The sequence below is a fragment of the Aspergillus alliaceus genome (assembly GCF_009176365.1).
Source record: "Aspergillus alliaceus strain CBS 536.65 unplaced genomic scaffold BDW43scaffold_36, whole genome shotgun sequence".
In the NCBI taxonomy this organism is placed as follows: Eukaryota; Fungi; Ascomycota; class Eurotiomycetes; order Eurotiales; family Aspergillaceae; genus Aspergillus; species Aspergillus alliaceus.
In genome coordinates this window covers 308,252-328,641 of record NW_022474719.1, presented here as the reverse complement: position 1 = coordinate 328,641, position 20,390 = coordinate 308,252, and the positions used below count along the sequence as shown (strand labels likewise).

Sequence of the window (20,390 nt, the reverse complement as noted above, 5' to 3'; positions counted from 1 at the left end):
CTCCGAACCAAACCTGACATCAAAATCCCACCCTCAAAGATTACCATGCTGATGAGGAAAACCCACTTAACCAGGTAGTCGTCGTCATACAACTTGCCCTGAGATAGTTGGGACATGTAGGAGAGCCGACCTTCGGCAGGTTAGCAGCAACCTGCGCCTGATTCTTAAATGTAGGGACGCTAAGTTCTCACATTGACTGCCAGTGGATGAAGAAGTCCAGTTCTTATATGAAGTAAAACAGCACAAGGCAAATAAGATGTATATTCCACAGGGCGGCCCTTTATGCTATATAATCATGCGTTAGATTGCATGTCACTATCCTTTGTTCGTGGTGCTACGTCTTATTTGATTTTGATATAGGCAAGGAAGGTTAGATATGTCCAGGATAGAAGCCGATGGTGCCAACAAGTCTTCAGTACGTCAGCCTATCTGTCGGCATCAATTGGTGCCTCTGATAGCATTTGATTTGATGTAAGGTTAATGCATCAATCTTATTTAGTTGGACATCTGGATCCATGAAAATCTTGCGAGGCTATTGAATGGCACATATGTATGTGAAATGGCAAATCTATGCATAATATGGTCGTTCTATTGCATTTTCGTCGCTCTTCTAGCTAGTATAGATTGACACTGCCTCAATGGCTTTTAAATGGTGAGGAAGACTAACGGACTAAGCTAATCATTTCTTAGTCCATTCGAGGGTACTTAGGAAGATTGTCGTAAACTCAAGGGCCTGTAACGAGAACCACCTATCTACCGGGGGACTTATAAGAGCTACTGAGGGAAAGGACTGACTCACTAGCCACTACATGTGAAGTTGATGGATCAGATCTTCACCTTACCAGGAAATATCCTACGTATACTTGTCGGACCAAGATGGGCGAGTCACTGAGATATTACCTTGATTCTATGCTACCGTATCTAGACGATGCAGCCTAGGTAGGCTTCTTTCTACTACCCTTTGTGCATGGTTCATCCTTTCCTAGAACAGCTACTAAACGGGTAGTCCCGGAATTTGAGCAGGGGTTATTTGGCCTACATCTAGCGACATTTTTTCTGGACTAACATTCGAATGCCCTTTCACCCTGGTGGTGGTACATGATATCGAACCTGCCCTGAGGAACACTTCAACCGTAGATAAGCGCCGTTGAATCATGGAAGTATCAGGCCCATTTAGGAACATAATTTGTTATATGTAGGCATATAAATGCTACTAAAGATCGCCCCTTGCCTCGTCTTACATCCTTTGTCTTTACGTCAACAGCTTTATTTATCTGTCATCAGAGAGACTCCATGCTAGACAAGCTATTTTGATCTTTTAATTCTCTTAATGTAGCTTGGGAAATTCTGCATTACTCCCAGAGGTAGAAGAGCACCGTTAGTTGGTCGTGGGTGTGAGTATTTAATTATGTTTATAAATAGGACAGCTCATAATTTGAACAGCCTCGGTCACTGATTTACTACCATCCTCTAAGTTTTCCAATAAGACCTCCTTTTGCTCCTCAAGAGTATTAAATATAGCGTATGGTTCCTGTTCGCCTTCCTGAACAGCTTAGACCAAACAAGACAAAGGAGTACAAAAGGAAGTATCATGCTGCTCTCAGTATAATGGAGTCTACGAGGAGATTTAGTTTGGGCAACATATAATAGAGTCTTGTTTCTTTCACTTGGTCTTATTCTAATGTGACTGCTAAGTGTTGAGTAAGCCGCTTGGTGTAGATAAACCACAATAAATTCATCATATATCAATATAGAGCATTAAGCGACAGAGCGAAGATTTGGAAGTATATACTAAACAGGTGGACTCCTAACACTTGGTTAAAGCAGCATCACATTGTTCCGAATGGAACAGCAGACCGTTTTAGTGACACGAATGCTCCTCTACCGTTCGCAAGATGGCCCTTGACCATGTCGGATTTGTACCTCTGTGTGAATGATGCCTCCTTCACAACGCCGTACTTTACGATATAAAGTGTAGGATCGCCAGCTACCTGAGCGATGCAGTTGTGCCACGGTGTAGGAATATGTAGGAGATGAGATGCTGTCATAACATCTTCATCCTCTTCGTTCCCATTGTTACCATCGACAAAGCCCAGTTCGCGAACAGCACGGACGGTCGCGGTGTCAAAGAGTCTGATTCCAAACTTCGGGCCAGAGTTATTATGTGCATGAATCGACAGACGCAGATAGTCGGGAAACAACAACTCGATCAAGTTTGAATATGCCTGGTTTCGCAGGATCATTTCGAACGAGACCCTGGAGGCTAGCTTCTTTCGCTGAGTACGCGATCGAGACTCGGTAAGTGGGTGTTGGTCTAGATCTTCAAGCATGAATCGCGAGAATCCGCGATACAGCGCTACAATCGACTCATCTCCGGATTCGATCTGACTTCGAAGGCTTTCTCTCGAAGGCTGACAGCCAGATACCAGGATATGACGACACAGTTCCGCGACGTCGTCAAGAATCGTTGGGAGATAATGAGGCAGGTCGGGAAGCTTCATTCTACCGAGGGAGGCAAAATCTGGTAGCGATTTCAGATCAAATAGATCGACAAGAGACTGAAACTGAACTAGCTCGTTCGGCTGTCCAAGTTCCAAGGAGATCGCATGATTAAGCTCTTTGAGGCGTTCGCCGTATTCGTCCACCGTTTTATCATCAACCCCGACTACCCCTTGTTAGCTATATATTACCACAGCGCTGTGTGTAGGGCCAGCTTACTGCAATCGCTAAACACATGTCCGTCACTGATGATGGAAATCCTAGCTCCAGGAGGATATACCTTTTTAACGTTTCGAGCAAAAGCATGCAGTTGGCGCAGCGCAATTTCTTCCCCTCGGTCTGGGAGGACACCTATAACCTTGTCTGGATTCGATGACTTGCAAGGAAATGCCGGAAGACACAGTTCCAGCGTGAGATTGTGACGTACAAAAAAGCGCACCTTTGCTGCAAAATACGCCCGACCCTCTGCTTCCCATTGATCATTGGGCACGCGATACCGAAGCTCGGCATCGAACAGGCTGACGATCGCCTCAACAGTTGAGTCTGTCGGAGCTGCAGCCTTTGATTGAGGGCTGACAAGGTGAACGTCAACGTTAATGCGGGCCAAGATCAACTCCACAAAGAATTTGTCTATTGACGTTGTGCTCATCGACCATCCCGGTGGAGTTGGCCCGAGAATGAGCCCAGCGACATTCTCGCTCTTCGCTCTGCAGCTTTCGTAGACGTCCACTTCCCGGGACCCAAAGTTGAGAGTATTACCAGGCAGGCAAACTCTAACATGCTGAGACAAGCTTGGACCCCTGACTGTGACTGCAGATCGGATCGTTAACCAAGAGCGTTGGACCCATTGCGAATGCAGTCCCACGCAACGGATGAGATCACCCTCTCGGCTTCGTACATAGGCCCCAAGAGCCCTGTCGTGGACCGAGAGCGTTGTGGTAGTATTCCGCTTGAAAGTCATACTTGTACCGGTGGCAATGGACGTGAATGGTGTATTCATGCAATGAAGAAAACATGAAATTTCTGGGCCTGGCAAATAGGCAACCGATTGACCAAGTCATTACGTCTCAGACCATTATTGATATCCCTTTACTAACAAAATATGTCAAATTATGTAGGGGGATGTTCCGCATGCTCCCCTTTCTTGAAGGAATGGCCACCATCACGAGCCTGAGCATGAATGCTCGCATTATTACGCGATATTATAGGTAGGCTACAAGGGAAAAGCATAGTTTGCTACTTTTGCCCAAGTATTGGGGCGAATGTAGACCTGGCACCGGATCCTTAGAGATTCCAGCTGGTGGGGATAATGGGGCCATTCTATCTACTAGTTCATCCATACACGATATTAATAAAATGGCCAGACCGGATATTCGGACGGAACCCGCGATGGATACTCCAATGTAGCTTCTGTGCCGTACTAGGTAAGTGTATCCTTCGACAGCCAGCCAGCATGACGCTATTGTTAATGAGTCTCGCAAAGGGCAAGTGGTTGCGAAATAGGGTGGAGTCTGTGCTTATATTTTCCGATGTTTAACATGATATATGCTTCCTCGGCACGTTACGCTTTCAGTGTTTGACACATTGGCGCCTATTATTGCGATATGCTAACAGCGAACCTCAGCGCAGTGCTCATGAACGGTCTTTCGACCATGATATGGCACGCCCTTCTGGCCGTCGTCATTATCCTAATATCGTATATCATATCAACAATTGTACCTCCTCGCCACCCTCGAAATATTCCGGCTGTTCCTTTTTGGGTCACCTTGCTGTCTCTGTTCCGCGACATCGACCAAGAGGACATCTACAAAAAGCATATCCAAAAGCCTCTCCACACGCACGGGGCTGTTAAGATATTCTTCGCAGGCCAGTGGAACCTGCTTGTCCAGCGATCCACCTATCTTGCAGAGATATTCAGGAACGAGGAGCTGTATCAGAAAAGCGGAAACCAAAAGAAGATTCCACATAGTGTTTTTGCAGAATTTCTAGGTAGGATTCCTGTCATTTATTCCAGACTCACATGACTAGTAGCTAGTCGTAGAGATTCATCTGGATTTCATGTCTCTGACTCGTGTGCCAAGGTGACAATGTAATATCCTCTCGAAATACGACTTGGCGCCTGTATCGAGACATTATTACCCCAGGTCTTCAGGGAAGCTTCGACATAGACATCCTGGTTGCAAACGCGGAAGGGCTATGTTCTTCCCTTTTGGCGTCCCAGCATGTAGCTGGCAACCGGGGAGTCCATGTCCAGGATCTGTTGCAACAGTTCACCATTGCGAATGTATTGCAAGCGCTCTTGCACGCAAACAACGTCTGTTGCTCCATCCATCAGGCGGAAAGTCTATACACTGCTAACCAAAGGTCCAGAAGCCCACAAGCTCTAACGAGCCATCACTTCACCAGCTGCAAATAGCCGTGAAGGGAGAGATCTTCAAGCCCATGTTCATGAACTTCCCCGTCCTTGACAGGTTTAGCGATCTTATCCCGTGCCGTGTGAGGGCCCGCGACATGGTGAAACAGTTCTCAGCCACATTAGAGTACTGTGTCAGACAAGGCCAGCGATCAGCAAACCCGAATAATCTGGGGGCACGGCTAATTGCTGCAAGAGACGGTGGCGTCCTCACCAGGAAGCAGTTCCGGGATAACCTGAACGTACTCTTTGTCGCGGGACAGGAGAACCCTCAGTTGCTCCTGATTTCGATACTTTATCTGCTAGCGAAACATCCAGTAAGCACGTGAAGATGTTTATATGTAGACATCACTAATGGTCTAGGATGTCCAATCTCGCCTGAGGACCGAAATCCATACGTGTGGCACAACTAATCCGTCCAACGTTGCGCTCAGCGAGCTTCCATACCTAACATCTGTTATCTATGAGAGCCTCCGCCTCCTTCCCCCAATATCACAACTGATTAACCGCAGGACATCGCAAGACGCAGTGCTCGGAAACCAAATCTACATACCTAAGGGTTCATACCTCGGATACAACTGCTACTCAACCAATCGCGACCCTTCAGTCTGGGGTCCAGCAGCGGACGAGTTCCGACCGGAACGGTGGGGCTACAGTAGCACAGAGGTCCTGCAGCGGTACCGTCAAAGGAGAGCTCGAGCGGAATTCATCTCCTTCCACGGGGGGAGTCGGGCGTGCTTGGGCGAGAAATTCGCGCTCCTAGAGGCGCGAGTGGCGCTTTTCGTCCTGGTCAGCAGGTTCACTTGGTCGCTGGATCCAGAATGGCCCGATCGCAAGACCGCGGTGAGTCGTGCTCCGAGCTCTTGATATCCATGTCCTTTATTTAGGAGCGGGCCGGGGGGGGGGCGCGCTGCTCAAGGAACAAACGCTGACTCGTGGGGTGTTTCAGGCTGGCCCACTCTATCCGCGGGCTCTCCGCTTAATTTTCACGGAAAAGAAGGTAGGATCAAATGGAATGATTTGAAGGGAGGTCGGTTGAAGTGTATATTCTTGGCACATAGGAAGAGACTTGGTATGCGGTCTTTGCAGGATGCTTCCTGTAGTAACTAGGCAAGTGTTGGGTGCATATCCAAACCCCCGGAATATCTCCGAGGCTAAAACAAATCGGAAAAATAAATCTCTCATTTGTCCTTCTGGGTAGAATAAGGTATAAGCCCTATGACAACACGAATATCAGAGGATGGATTGTGCTACTGATCTTGATAAGAAAATGTGCGCAAAAGCCCTCTCGTGCTTACTAGGGTTAGTATAAATGTGGTGCTTGTATTCCTTCGCTCTAGATATCGACAATGCTATGGATTGCCAAGAGACGCTAGTTCACAGAATACGGAACACTATTTTGCCAAGTTTTCTTGCATGAGCTTCGTAGCTTCCGATTCATGCTCGATCAACCATGGGGTGAACGTCTCCATTGATGAGGCAATTACTCCACTGGCTCGTGTCAGTATATGGCCGCTTTCACGAGTTTCGAGAGGAAATGTCACGAGAGGAAAAGCCAAAAGAGAAACGGAAATTTTCTTTCCATCTGGAGTAGCGCTTACAGCGCGTTTATAGTGACTGGGGATGCTATGAAGTCGTCTACTGGTGCCTTGGCTACCGGGAGTGGAAAGAAATCTCTCATTCAATTTGTCATGTAAGACCACATAATCTAGGACAATATTGCCTCTAGACTCGGCACGCTATCAGTTGTCCTCCCTAGCCGCATCCAGCGGCACCTTTGCATCCTCAATCCCCTTCGGGATATCCACCCAGATATACAGCAGGAAGGCAACAAAGATAAGCAGCACGTTCGGAATCATAGGAAACCGTAGATTGTGCATATGATCTTGAATCACACCCTGCACCAGTGGATTAATCCAACCAGTGGCAAGGTCCAGCGTGATTTCCATACCAAAGAACTGTGCTTCAGATCCGCATGGGATGAGAGAGGCAAAGACCGTTCGGTTATAGGATCGCAAGGCACTACTGGTACTCATGAAGAGCACCTGCTCCACCCAAAACTCTGCGGCGTGTTTATACCCGATGGTAACGTCGTTGCTGATCCCAATACATCCCCACAGCGCACAGAGAAAGTTGACACTCAAGAAGACGTACGCCCAGCTCTTAATAGGAATACGGACATGCGGGTAGATAAAGAGGAAGCTCAAGCTACCCATGCAGGCGAAGATCACGTTGGTGAAGGACCAGACTTGGTAAACGCCCGACCCTCTGGCGATGCCGGTGACTTCGAGGAAAAGCGACTGCATCAGTCCAAGGTAATTGCTGTAGCCGGTGTTCCACAGAATCCAGCCAATGCAGAATTTGAATGCTTCGGGATATCGGCGTGCAGAGGCAATCATGCGTATCCAGCCCTTGACGGCCAGAACCAAGAGATTCCGCCCCTTGGGCCGTTCCTTTCCGGGGACAGAAGGAAGCAGGAACTGACCAATGGTCGCAAAAGTAACTGCGTGGAGCGTTTAAGAACGAGGCTCAAGCCGGGAGCGAGACTCAACTTACTGGTAATGCAGCCGGCTATGGTAATGGCAAGGAGGTAACTGAAGTAGCCCACCTTGACATAAGACCCGATCCCGTACACGAGAATGACACCAATGAGCAGAGAAACGATGCCACCGACGTTACTCGCAACTAGGGCCAGAACGCTCACCGTGAAGCCCTTTTTCCACGTGCGCTTTGTGTCTAGATCAGACGCAGGTGACGCTGAATGTAATCCACCTACCGAGCGCATGAATATGGGAATGTACGATGCCTCGATCACAGTATATACACCTTGAACGGTCGTGAGCAAGCAGTACAAGGTCGCGAGTGCGTTGAGGTGAGTATAGTCGGCCCCAGTCAAGCCAGCGAAGGGTAGCGCCAGCGCTCCAAAAAGAAGGATTGAACATAGCATCATTGTTTTGCGATAGCCTTGTTTCCAGTGATCGAGTCAGTGACCATTATCCCGAGTCCTTTCGCTGACTACATGGCAGGAACACACTTACGAGAATAGTCCGCCACCCCTGCAGTGATGATAGTAATAACACCCTCCATCGCGCGGCCTATTGAGCGAAGATAGAGCCTAATTCGTTCAGTGATCGTTCCCAGGATGCCATTAGGAAGGACGTACACATAGCTAACATAGTCGATCTCACCAGCCCCGAACTTCACCAGGCATTTAATATTTCCTCGGCGAGCGCAGGGCTTGTTCGATCCCGGTTGGTGGCCGACGGTATTCGCAGCAGACTGGATGGCGGCCGAGACATAGTTGAAGGCCATTGAACTGGTTGGGCCCGTCTTGAGGCGATGGTCAGTAAAGGAATATTCTACCCAGATATATCGAATTTAACCCACCGAAAAGCACAAGATTAGATAGGCCCATAATGCCTTTTTGGTGCCTAGAGAGGCAACTTGTTGATTCTGGACCCTGGTCTCATTGGCATTCTCTTCATCAGGACCAGGACTTTGTTCGCGAGTGCGAAAGTCGCGCTTATTCTGGTCCGGTTTGATGATACCGTCTGTGGATGACATATTCAATTCCAGTTCATATAGACAAATGTAGTGATGAGGGCTGGAGCGTCACTACAAAGACAAATTATTAAAGGCGAGAACAGGACTGTGGCCACACAGAGAATATTTCAATGGCATTCGTAGCATGAATGCATAACTATAAACCCTCGACCTACCAAACCCGAAACGCACGAAACAGAATAAAATAGAATAGAATAAAATACAAAGGCCGGTTTGCAAGAGGCCGTAAGCTATAAGCTAGTAGGACTGACTAAATGCGCGGGATTGAGCACATTTTCCTGGATACCCTGCAGCGCCGATAACTAGTATGGTGGAGAAAGACCTTTAATTATATCCTGCCTTTGTGTTATTGAACTCCACTCGAGTTTATGAGTTGTCGTGACCCAATTTGTTATTATTACTATTTTTCTTTTTACCCCTTCATATACGTACAACATGGGCATGTTTTATCTGCGTGTCGTTCAGGCTGGGCATTCGAGCATCTAATTTTTTTGAACATGGCGGCGAACGAATCATCTTCAATAGCACAAAATGATCGAGTATCAACCCTTCCAGTGGCTTCGAAGGACTCGCCTTTAGCTACAGTGACGCAGACGCCTTCATACTCAGCCTTTTCTCGCCCAAAGAGAGTGCTTATTCTCGCCGTGGTAACATTGGCTGGCTTTTTAGGTCCATTGGCAGGAAACATTTATCTTCCTGCTTTACCTGTCCTCGAACACGAGTTCCACGTAACTGCTGCAGCCATCAATGCGACCGTCTCGGTATTTATGGCGGTCTTCGGCTTCGGGGTGAGTCCTTCGACGTAATCCCAGATTGTCGGCGGCCATGCGTTAACCCCTGTCCAGCCTCTCTTCTGGTCCAGCTATGCGGATTGGAAAGGGAGGAGACCGTTGTACTTAATTTCCCTAGTGGTTTATATTGTCGCAAATGTCCTGATGGCCGCCCTTCCCGCCAACTTCGGTGCTCTGATCTTTTTGCGTATTGTCCAGGCATTTGGTTCGTCGGCCGTGGTGTCGATGGGCGCCGGCACAGTGGCTGATGTATGTAACCTTCCGGATTCACGATCGTATACTGTACTTATCATCTATATAGATCACAGAGCCGAAGCGGCGGGCCAGAGCGATGTCATACTTCATGCTAGGCCCTCAGTGCGGTCCAATCTTAGGCCCCATCTTGGGAGGTGCAATTGCCGGGCACACAAGCTGGAGATGGATCTTTGCTTTTTTGGGTATGTATTATGCATATCCCTATACCTTCCTTCGATTCTTATGCAAACCCAGCAATTCTTGCGGCTGTCCTCTGGCTCGTCATGCTGCTATTCCAGCCAGAGACTCTCCGTGCCAGAGTCGGCAACGGAAAGCTGTATAGCGACGAAGGCTGGATATTGTGGCCGCCCAGTCCATTTTCCTGTCTTGCCCCAGAGCCCGAGCGCGGTCCCCCTCCCCCGAAGCCTACCCTAAAAGGCTACTGGCGCCTTTTCACGTATCCTCCGATTGGCATTGTCTCGGTCAACACAGCCATTCTCTATTCGTCGTATTTCGGAATTGCGGTCCAGCTTCCTACAGCACTGGAAGAGGTATATCACTGGAGCTCTACTCAAGTAGGAGGCGGATATGTCGCCGTTGGCATCGCGATGGTTGTAGGCTCTATCGCAGGTGGTCGGCTATCTGACTGGCGTCGAGCCCGCATGGTCAAGCGGCTTGGGGAAGATAACGTGGCACCTGAAGACAGACTCCGGGACCAGATTGGAGGTATCTTGTTCTGTGTTGGTGGCTTAGCTATGTTCGGCTGGTTTGTCGACCGGGCAGTCCACCCGGCAGCAGTGTTGGTGTCGACATTTCTTGGTGCGTTTGCGTTCTCTTACAAAGGGTATGATATCAGTGGTTACACTGGGCTAACTGCTTAATCGGTTACAGTTGGATTTGGAATGTCGTGGATCTTCGTTACGACTAACGCCTTCCTTACCGAGTGTATACGCCAGCAGGCTGCCCAAGCCTTCGCGTTAGGGAATATGCTTCGCAGTCCCGCGGCGGCAGTGACTGCAGCCATTATCCAACCACTAACCGTGAGAATGGGATGGGGATGGTGTTTCACCGGGCTGTCAATATTGAATTTCGTTCTGGTTGGCTCTGCGATTATTATCCTGCGGATCAAGTCTCCCAATTGGAGAAGAAAAAGATCTTCTCAGATGATGGGGAAATAAGGATAGTTAATGCATGGCTTTATACCTGTCCAAGAATAGTATCATGATAGCCAAGAGACTCCCTCCACTTTGTATAAGTAACGTACATTCAGCAAAATGACGAAAATCTAAATACACACGTTTTATCAATACCTTTACCTGTCTCATCGCTTGACTGCCGTAGCCGAGAGCTATATGCGCACGCCATCCCGTGTACAGATCACCCCATAGATAAGACTATGGCAAACAGAAGAAAGAAACTCGTATTATTCTCTCCGCATTCCATTAGTTCCGTTTTAAACCTGACAGGACGTCGCCCCCATTAGTTGGAGAAGCGCGGAGGGAGAAATTGTGTGATGTCCGCCAGATATTGGTCAAGTCCATCTAGACCTCGGCCAAGGCGTATCATTTGTTCATGGTACACCAGCTCTAGTTCCTGTTACTATAGGATACGGAACTGCCGTTTATTTATTCCCCTATGCCTATGGCCTTTTTACATTTTATTTTTTATTTTTTTATTTTTTTTGTTCGCTGTTAGCCTCATCATCTCGCCATGGAGAATGCCACAAAATCACGAGTGCTAACCGACGATAGAGAGAGTAGCTCCGACTTGGGCACAGAAGATGAGAGGAGAAAAGCTCTGCTTCGATCGTTCACACCCGAGGATGACAAAAGCATTCGCCGAAAGATTGACAGGCGGTTTTTGTTTCTGATAGGCATGATGTACATTATCAAAACTGTGCGTAACCGGCGTCATCGAGATCCTATTTTCAATGCTTATTCCAAGTTACTTTATCACAGATAGATTACACCAACGCGGCCTCTGTAAAGGTCCTGCAGGCCGGTGAAGATCGTAACGTGCTAAAAGAGCTCAGAATGACATCGGACGAATACAATTGGGTTCAATCAATTTACTTTGTTAGTTCAACCCCTTTTGCTCTAAGACATTCCGGGTTCATAGCTCTTAGTCAAATACAGAGGCGGAAGACGAACAAGGGTTAACAAATCACAGATCAGCTACATTGTCTTTGAAGTACCGAGCAATCTATTACTGAAGCGGCTTACGCCTCGCCTATGGCAGTCGCGGATCATGCTGACATGGGGCATCGTCCTGGCCTGTCATGCAGCAGCAAAAAACAAGGAAACACTGTGGGCATTGCGCTTCCTTCTCGGAATGTGCGAGGCAGGAATGTTTCCGGGTATCGCTGCTCAACTATGTGGCTGGTACCGCAGCGATGAAATGGGCAAGCCGATCATGTGGATGTTCGGCTTCCAGAATACCTCTGGCATTGTAGGCTCTTTATTAGCGTACGCTATATCATACATGAATGGGCTATGTGGGATGAGTGCATGGCGCTGGTTAGCATCGCGCCTACTACTTTACCAACGCATCTTACTAACTACTTCGAAGGATCTATTTACTAGAAGGCCTATTCACCATCCTCTTCTCTGGGGTCATATATCTAGTCCTTCCAGATTGGCCCAAGTCACCCCGTACCAGAAAGTGGCTCACAGAGCGCGAACAAGAGTATGTAGAAGCCCGACTATCCGAGAATGCACCTAAAACACAAGACTCGAACTTCTCCAAAGAAGAGGTGATCGCATCACTCAAGGATCCACGAACCTACGCCTTCATGTTATCCCAAGTTCTTGTCAACTTCTCCGGATACGCGCTTACATGGGAACTTCCAACAATCACCACCAGCCTGGGATTCGCCGGGCTTCCACGGAACCAGTTGCTTAACATCCCCCCGTCCGCGGCAGCCGTTTTGGCGATTATCTTCTCGGGCTGGTTCCTTAAGAAAGCCTATCTGACTCGTCCTGCATACACAATGTTCTGTATTATGGGGCCAATGCTGTTGTTTTTTATTTTGCTCACGGTTTTGAAATCCCGTGTCGGGATCTATATTTCCTGTGTGCTGGGTAACATGTTTTATGCGGTATATTTCATTCCGTTTTGGGCATGTACGTTGCTTAAGCATATCTAGCTCGTCTGTTAAATTCCCTTACTAACTATTAAGCAGGGCGAACATCTTCCTTGAAAGGTACCACCGGTGCCGCATTCACTCTAGCCTTCCAGTCGTGCGTCGGCCAAATTGGCGGCGTTATCGGTCCACAGCTGTTTCAGTCCAGATTTGCATACAATGGGTACAAGACACCATTTGCTATCTGCGCTGGAGTAGTTGGCGCGGCATGTCTTGCGAACTTATGGACATGGTGGTTGACCAGGAATGTTGAATGGGATGTCCGTAGGATTCGTCGGTTGAGAATTAAGGAGGAGAAACAGGGGAGGATATACGCCGACGACGATGTAAGAGTCTATCAAGAACGACTGTTTTACGAGGGAGTTACCAAGAAAGGATCTGAGCCAAATGCGACTAGAGGTGTATAAAATGTGGCCAAAGTTCTGAGAGACGATTACGGTAAAGCGACTCTCATGATTATATATTAGCACCAGACATCTTTTGTAGGGGATTAGTAGCTGGGCATACTTTCCCTATATTATCTCATATACATCCAGCGTAAAGGGGTTGGTTCATTTCTACCCTAGATCTCAATAAGACAGCGTAAACCGCCCGATAACCCGCTAGACATCTATACTTACTCGGCCTGCCTGATGACGGTCGCGGGCGGGACCTAATGAATGCCATTCTGACTATTTCGGCTTTAACTGCAGCTACGTAAGGCTAGTATTAGCACATATCTCTAGCAAAGCCCGCAGGTGCAGTGGAATAGACGTGCTTTGATCCCGGCAGCACGTCAAATGGAGACTATCCTGCATCTGTAGTTGCGGTCAACAGGAGCAATTGGGACAAATGGCTGTAATTAAAAATAAACTAGCTTAATCCAACCTCCAATACCCCTCTAAGCAGGAGTTTATAATTAGACTGACTATATAAAACTAGTTTTAACCTGAACACCGTAACTTTTATGCCACCTATCCGGACCCCTCGAGTCCGCAGTCCACTCGAAGATAAAGACAAGTACAATATTGGGCGACACCAGAGGCATTGTTGTTAGCGACCAAACCGCTCTTCATGATGACATGAAAGATGGTGGCCTCCACTATGCAAGTCGTGGTCAGGTCTTCCGCGATGATAACCTGGACACCGAAACCATTGCAGGCCTCGATGCGGAATGGATGGGAGCACGAACATCCTTAACTGCCGACGAAGAGAAAAGGCTACTACGTCGAGTTAATTGGCACATTATGCCTCTTTGTACAATTATGTTTCTGCTGAAGAATATAGATTCCGAGACTGTACGATGCAATCTATAGCCGTTTTACCTTGTGCTTGGCGAGCATACTGAGCTCCTACCTCCAGGTTTCAAACGCAAAGATTATGAATAAAGGAACAGACAGAATTATCCTGGAACAGCTCGGAATGACCGCTAATCAATATAGTCTCGTTACGGTTCTTTACTACGTATGCATCGCGTGACCCTTTTTGACTCTACGCCTTGTTGATCATCTACAGATTCCATATATTGTTGCGGAAACCCTATCAAACCTACTATTCAAACGGCTGCTCCCTTCCAGATGACTTGAATCATGGTTTGAGCTCGCTCTAGATATTTGTACGATGTGGTCGCTAATTTGAGTAGATCAGTTGGGGTATTGCGCTTGTCTGCCATGCAGCAGTCAAGAATAAAGATGGATTATGCGCTGTGTGCTTCCTTCTCGGCTTGGTAGGACCCCTTCTTTGTTGGATCTCATTTGTGGCACCTAACACCGTATTCTAGTTTGAAGCTGGACTCTTCCCTGACGTTATTCTTCAACTATGCTATTGGTACCGATCCGATGAAACGTCGCTACGGTTGCTTCACTTTTGTGGGTAAACATCATTCGTTAGTTTATTCTGGCTCTAACAGAAGCAAGATATCCTTGGCAACCTTTCCGGAATTATCAGTGGTGTGTTAGCATACGCATTCGATACTGTCTCCGGCTCACATGGCCTATCTGGTTGGCAATGGTGCGTCCTCTCCTTGCTGGACAAGTGCTCCCCATTGATTCCGAGACTCAGGCTTTTCCTCACAGAAAGAATCATTACCATCGCTTTCAGCATATCACTAATACTCATATTCCCGGATTATGCCTACTCCTTCGAGAGGATCAATCGCAATACTAACCATGTTATACCAGGTCCTCCACAAGCGAAATGGCTGACTGAGAAACAGAAAGCGTTCATCCAAGCCCGACTACCACGCAATGCCCCCAGGGCGGAAGAACTCAACATCAACTTCCGTGAGATCGTCGACTCTCTGAAGGACAGCCGTCTCTGGCTCTTCACCTTGATATGGGTCTTCTTCACCGTGGGAACACACGGTCTAAGGTTCTACCAACGCACCATGATTTCCAATCTCGGATTCACGTATGTCCCCCATTTACCCCAACAATCCTCCCCCGTGGTACCTGAACTAAACAAAACCAGCGACATCGCAACCTCCCAACTCCTGAACATCCCCACCTCTATCCTAACCGTCCTCTGCATTGGCATCTTCGGCATCTGGGTCGTCAGCTCCCGTGCCCCGCGTCCACTATACCCGCTTTCGTTCCTGATCGTGATCCTAGCCTGCTACGGAGTCCTCTACAGCTACCCCAGCAATGGAGCCGTCTACGCGGTGACTGTCATCGCGAACGCACTAGGAAGCGCCTGGTTCCCGTTGATGTGGCCACGGCGCGTGCAAACCACAAGCCTTGCAACGGGATCCGCCATTTCGATCGGCTTTGTGAATAGCTACGGTCAGGTCGGGGGTGCGATCGGTTCGTATCTTTCGGAGTAAGTATGCGCCGCATTACACGGCGCCGTTTGCGGCCTCGATGAGGTTAATCGCGGCTTGTATTTGGACTACTCTTGGGACATGGTGGGTTACTCGGGACATTGAGAGGGTGACGAGGAGGTTGAAGTTGGCGAGGTTGGGGGCTATGAAGAGGGGGGAGGCGGTGCTGGATCATGTTGTTGACAATGATCTGGGGAAGGGTAAGGGGGTGGGGGAGGGATAGAGTGTGATGTTTGACAGTGAGATTTTCGAGTCAAGGTGAATAGCAGGTTCGAGTAGATCATACTAGAAGTCACTTGGGATATCAAACAGAATGAAACCTGAGGCGTGAATTTACTAGCGGCGACCCAAACGGGAAAGGACCGGGAACCCCGCATTCGAAGACTTACAAGATCATAAGATAGTTAAATGAGATAATTGCGTGAACAAGTCAATCCTGGCTTGGTGCAACACCTGTACGACATTTACTGATTTCTTAAGTTCGTTTCAATTCGGTCAGAATGCCACAACTCCAGGACTATCGCCTCCTCACATTCGACGTCTACGGGACCCTCGTCGACTGGGAAGGCGGCCTTCTCGCTGCCCTTCAACCCAGCCTCAACAAAAATGACGCTCAGTACTCTCGCGAGCACATTCTTAGGATCTTCGATGAGCTTGAGCGGGATCAGCAGGCCAGAACACCAGAGATGCAGTACTCCGACCTTCTCTCTGTCATCCACCCCGCTCTCCTCCAAAAGCTGGGTCTAGACACTCCCACCGAGGAAGAAAGCAAGGCCTTTGGCGAGACTGTGGGCCACTGGCCCGCATTCCCGGATACAGTTGATGCCCTGAAACGATTATCGAAGCACTACAAACTCGTGGTTCTATCCAACGTCGACCGCGAGTCGTTTGCCAAGACCAATGCCGGCAGTCTAGAAGGCTTTCCCTTTGATCTGGTCCTGACTGCACAAGACATTGGATCGTACAAGCCCGACCTCAAGAACTTCAATTACATGCTAGCTGCTGTCAAGGAGAAGTTTGGCGTGGAACCGGGTCAGGTGTTACAGACGGCGCAGAGTCAGTTCCATGACCACCACCCTGCAAGGAAAATGGGCATCAAGTCCGTGTGGATTGTGCGTCCCGGAGCTACCCTAGGTAACCATGAAGAGGAAGTATACGATTGGAAGTTTGACACGTTGGGGGAGATGGCGTATGCTCTTGAGGGAAGCACATGAGAATCGCTAGACTGGGTAGCGGTTGGGAGATGTATATATTCAGCAGTGGTTGAATGATTCGTGTCCTTACCCACTCTTGTTACCCTTCACCTAGACCTATATCCAGTGAGATGGGTGTCCTCAATGAATTCTTAATGAGTCTCCAAGGAACCGCCATGGGCAGTGGGAACAAGTAGTATCAATAAATCAACACTTTTTAGGTGCACAATAAACAATGACGTCACTTCCCCAGATTCCCATCGGGTTGTCGGAGTCTAAGTTAATCCGAGAAACCGGAAATCATGTGCGAATTTGACCGCTTGTTTGTTTCTTTCTTGTCCTTCAAAGATTCATTCTCGATGACCTTTCATGCCTCATAACACTCTTCTCCGGCTTTGATGTCCCCTCCACCTCGCAGAAAATCTTTGCGCTTGAGGCTGTATCAATGGCTTTGGCGACTTCGCAATCTCAGCACCCCCTTGCGGCTACGAGGGAGCTTGGTCCGGCTACGTCGATTTCATGACAGCCCCCTTCTCGCCCTCCTCCGTCTATTAATTCCATTCCCGTATTGGAAGTTCCCTGTCCCAGACCCGGTAGCGCCCATCGATATCCTCGGAAATGTCGAATTGGAAGAGAATAGGCTAGAATATCTGGACGACCTACGAAGTATCCCCTTATGGCGTGCGCGAGACACCCCCATGCGGTCCCTCTACCGGATGTATGAAGCCATGATATCCGGAATGTATGAGGCGCTAGGTCCTGAAACGGAATACTTCTGGTATCAGCGGAAATGGTCGCTACAGAGTATTCGTGACCCTGACGATGCTGACCCGGTCCGGTATGCCATTCTCGCGTGCTTGGTTGAGGAACTCGTCGTGGCATTCAATTGGCGGTTGAGCTTAGGACTGCGCCGGGATCGCAATCACATCATGCGAGAAACAGGGCAGGACTCAATGCCTCCGTATACACCCCTGACGGGGCCGACATGGCCAAACTCGGTGCCCGCGATTTCCCCTGAGGACCTCGATAGCTTCCCACCCGAGTATGTTTCCCCCGACGGGAGGCTTGTGCTCGAGGCAGATGGCCTGAATAAAGTCTTTGCCCGGCGAAATATTGTCACGAATGTTGGTTGGCTTTACACCATCTAAACAGATCACTCCCGATGCCCGGGGTCAAGATACCATACATGTTAGGACGGAACAACGAGACAAAATAGCGAACACGGTTACCATGTGTCGACCCATAGTGGTTTCCGGTTGATGCCTGCTATCAAGGGACTAAGGCACCAACGTATGAGGCGCCAGATTTGTTGCGAAAGCATCGTCGCCGGCTCAGACATTTAGATCCACCACTGATAGCGGGAAAGGCAGAGCTCAGAGGAAGACATCCTCTTTGTATTTTGCCTTGTAAGCGGCCGATATCCGTTTCATCGTCTCAATATTCGGGACCACGTCAAAGCCGTTGATGTTCAATGTGCGGTAATATTCCATGTCAAGCTTCCCTCCCTTAGTGTCCTTGAGAAGCTTCAGCATAGCCAGTGCATCAGACAAATCAAGCTCGGCCTTGCGACCACGGTCCGCCGCGTAAATACGCCGCAATTTCCTTTCCAATGCCCATTCAACCGGTGCGGAGAGAACGGTGATATGGTTCCCGGACCACAGGACGATATTCTGTTTCAAGGCAAGCTCCATTAGCAAGTGCCTCGCTTGCTTCGTGACGAAGAGTGCGACATCTTCATTGGCCCAGTTTTGTGGATAGCCGAGCTCGTCCGCCACTTGCACGATGGCCTTGCGAAGCGATCGCTTGATATCGTCGTCACCCGCCCAGTCCGGCTCCAGCAGATAGTCCAGATCCTTCGTGGTTTGTCGGTTCTTCAGATGCGCCACGGCGAAAAACCCCCCGGCCGCAATGACTTTGATCGGTGCGAAAGCGACGACGACCGGGACTGCGGCCAACTTGGTATCCAACAGCTCTAGGCCTGGTCCGTAGTTAGGGGCGGGTACTTTCACACTATATTGGGAAAGGGGACCGATTGCTTGCCTTTGTAGAAGTCCTCGGCTTCCAGATATTGCTTTCTCCGTTGCATGATGTGGAGCAATTTCGTTCTTTCGCTACGAAGATGGGGGCCCGCAGAACATAGTTATCGTGATATCCACGGTGGAGACCCGTCGGTTTGCTACGGTGAAGCCTGTTGCGTTGGCTGCTGCTGACGTACTGCTACCCGTCTCGCCGGCTGTCTTCCCGCGGGGCATTACTGACCCGTGCTATAGGTAGACAAAGGGTTCCACGCTCTCGTGTCACGCTCAGGCTGTGGCGCAAAGTATGCCATGTGCAGATAAACTCAAGCTTCAGATGCCAATTCATATAGAAGATGTAGTAGCCAGGATGGCTCTGATGACTTCTCCGCGCGCCGACCAGTCGCTTCGGCGTCGTCTTCCCTGCAATCGGTGCGGCAGTCCTGACGCCCTCCTTGCGGCAAATCCTACTCAGATGCCGGCTTGGCGGCGAGACTAGACCGAGAGCACTGTTGAAGCAAGTAGTGAATCGGGCGATTCCACGCGTTAGAAGAGATGTGTTGTCCGATACAAGTCTGTAGGATCGGGGGGGGAAGAGTATCCGTGAGATTTGAATCCGCTCATGGAGCCTTCCTGCGATTGGGTGGTGTAGACATGCATGTAATGTATAGCACCGCATCAGGCAATACATGGCAGGAATCCACGAATAGAATGGTCGCACGTAACAAAATCCAAAATATTTGCCAAGAGTGTCGGATGAACAAAGACGCTCTAGACTTCCCGTGGCTGATCGTCTCGTGTTCTCTTTCCTGAGGTATTATCCTTTTTAGGGTTCCTGCTGCCCTCGTGATTGGAGAAAGATGTGACTAATTCCATATCAACACTTCCCGCTATGGAGACAATACTCCCTAGGCGATCACTTTTCTACCTCGTCAAGGTCTCTGCAAAGACAGGAATACAATTGCCTGGGGCCAATATTCCGTTCCATGCAAATAATTACATATTCTCGATGGCATAATATTTACCGGTTCGACGTCAACGCAACCCACCCGCCTTTAGAATGGCTATCCTTGCTCGTATGGAACATCCGTCCTTGTCTCTCAATACTATATCCGTACTGATCTTCGCGAAGATGGAAGGTATCGTCGAACAGCCGTAAAAGCGAACATCACCCTGGCCCCACAGCTTGTCGCCCACTACATTGTTGCTTGCCTATTCGTGCGCATTCACTGATGATGCGCAGGCCAGAACAAGGGAAAAAATTTTCCCGACGATCTTTGACCCGCACAGACCCGTTCTATAAATCTAAAGAGCGTAGGATAAACGGCTGACAGGAGATCTGAGTCAAACAGTCTCGTCGCAAGATCGGAAGGTCTCCGTAAGCGCGGGTTCTAGATACCACGCCCACTCCTATCAAGAGAAGTTTAACGGTCACTTGAAATGGTGACGGGGATCTTTCTCCAATGTCCTAATGTCCTGCGGGTAATAAGGAATCGAGGAATACAGACTAGTTGGAAAAATTTGGTCATAATAGCAACTGCATATAGTGAATGTACCTCTTCTTCAAACGATGGTAGTCTTCCTGCCTCGACCGCTGTGCTGCGTCTTACTCATTCTGTGCGGTAAGCGGACTACAAAGATAGAATTCGTCAATGCAAAAGATGTAGTTACTCACGATGGCCTTTCTCGCTGGGTTAAAAATTTCGGTGTCTGAATTAGGCAAAAGGCGCACTCTTCCGCAA

At 48.8% G+C, this 20,390-nt stretch overlaps 7 protein-coding genes across 7 annotated transcripts; 4 read left to right on the top strand and 3 right to left on the bottom strand.

The window, feature by feature from the left end:
• Positions 1 to 1,829: 1,829 nt before the first annotated feature.
• BDW43DRAFT_313331 (isocyanide synthase family protein) lies at positions 1,830 to 3,460 on the bottom strand (the record flags this gene model as incomplete). The annotated part of the gene is made up of 2 exons (XM_032047578.1): positions 1,830 to 2,665; positions 2,719 to 3,460. The coding sequence occupies 2 exons, from the start codon at positions 3,458 to 3,460 to the stop codon at positions 1,830 to 1,832; spliced, it is 1,578 nt and encodes a 525-aa protein (XP_031898093.1).
• Positions 3,461 to 3,952: 492 nt separating this feature from the next.
• BDW43DRAFT_301914 (cytochrome P450) lies at positions 3,953 to 5,936 on the top strand (the record flags this gene model as incomplete). Its single annotated transcript, XM_032045145.1, has 6 exons — positions 3,953 to 4,008; positions 4,124 to 4,488; positions 4,581 to 4,813; positions 4,870 to 5,229; positions 5,276 to 5,755; positions 5,862 to 5,936. 6 exons carry the CDS (start codon positions 3,953 to 3,955, stop codon positions 5,934 to 5,936), a joined length of 1,569 nt encoding a protein of 522 aa, XP_031898092.1.
• Positions 5,937 to 6,654: 718 nt separating this feature from the next.
• BDW43DRAFT_313329 (MFS transporter) lies at positions 6,655 to 8,476 on the bottom strand (the record flags this gene model as incomplete). Its single annotated transcript, XM_032047577.1, has 4 exons — positions 6,655 to 7,415; positions 7,469 to 7,876; positions 7,951 to 8,242; positions 8,300 to 8,476. 4 exons carry the CDS (start codon positions 8,474 to 8,476, stop codon positions 6,655 to 6,657), a joined length of 1,638 nt encoding a protein of 545 aa, XP_031898091.1.
• A 497-nt stretch (positions 8,477 to 8,973) lies between these two features.
• BDW43DRAFT_301911 (major facilitator superfamily domain-containing protein) lies at positions 8,974 to 13,050 on the top strand (the record flags this gene model as incomplete). The annotated part of the gene is made up of 8 exons (XM_032045144.1): positions 8,974 to 9,264; positions 9,322 to 9,516; positions 9,569 to 9,704; positions 9,757 to 10,320; positions 11,237 to 11,397; positions 11,740 to 12,017; positions 12,070 to 12,623; positions 12,683 to 13,050. 8 exons carry the CDS (start codon positions 8,974 to 8,976, stop codon positions 13,048 to 13,050), a joined length of 2,547 nt encoding a protein of 848 aa, XP_031898090.1.
• Positions 13,051 to 13,298: 248 nt separating this feature from the next.
• On the top strand, positions 13,299 to 15,545 carry BDW43DRAFT_301910 (major facilitator superfamily domain-containing protein; the record flags this gene model as incomplete). Its single annotated transcript, XM_032045143.1, has 9 exons — positions 13,299 to 13,339; positions 13,665 to 13,920; positions 13,985 to 14,086; positions 14,265 to 14,348; positions 14,403 to 14,490; positions 14,539 to 14,632; positions 14,684 to 15,031; positions 15,092 to 15,402; positions 15,445 to 15,545. The coding sequence occupies 9 exons, from the start codon at positions 13,299 to 13,301 to the stop codon at positions 15,543 to 15,545; spliced, it is 1,425 nt and encodes a 474-aa protein (XP_031898089.1).
• A 395-nt stretch (positions 15,546 to 15,940) lies between these two features.
• BDW43DRAFT_301909 (HAD-like domain-containing protein) lies at positions 15,941 to 17,781 on the top strand (the record flags this gene model as incomplete). Its single annotated transcript, XM_032045141.1, has 4 exons — positions 15,941 to 16,574; positions 16,625 to 16,629; positions 16,665 to 16,669; positions 17,052 to 17,781. The coding sequence occupies 4 exons, from the start codon at positions 15,941 to 15,943 to the stop codon at positions 17,779 to 17,781; spliced, it is 1,374 nt and encodes a 457-aa protein (XP_031898088.1).
• A 225-nt stretch (positions 17,782 to 18,006) lies between these two features.
• On the bottom strand, positions 18,007 to 18,719 carry BDW43DRAFT_301908 (uncharacterized protein; the record flags this gene model as incomplete). Its single annotated transcript, XM_032045140.1, has 2 exons — positions 18,007 to 18,603; positions 18,645 to 18,719. 2 exons carry the CDS (start codon positions 18,717 to 18,719, stop codon positions 18,007 to 18,009), a joined length of 672 nt encoding a protein of 223 aa, XP_031898087.1.
• Positions 18,720 to 20,390: the final 1,671 nt, after the last annotated feature.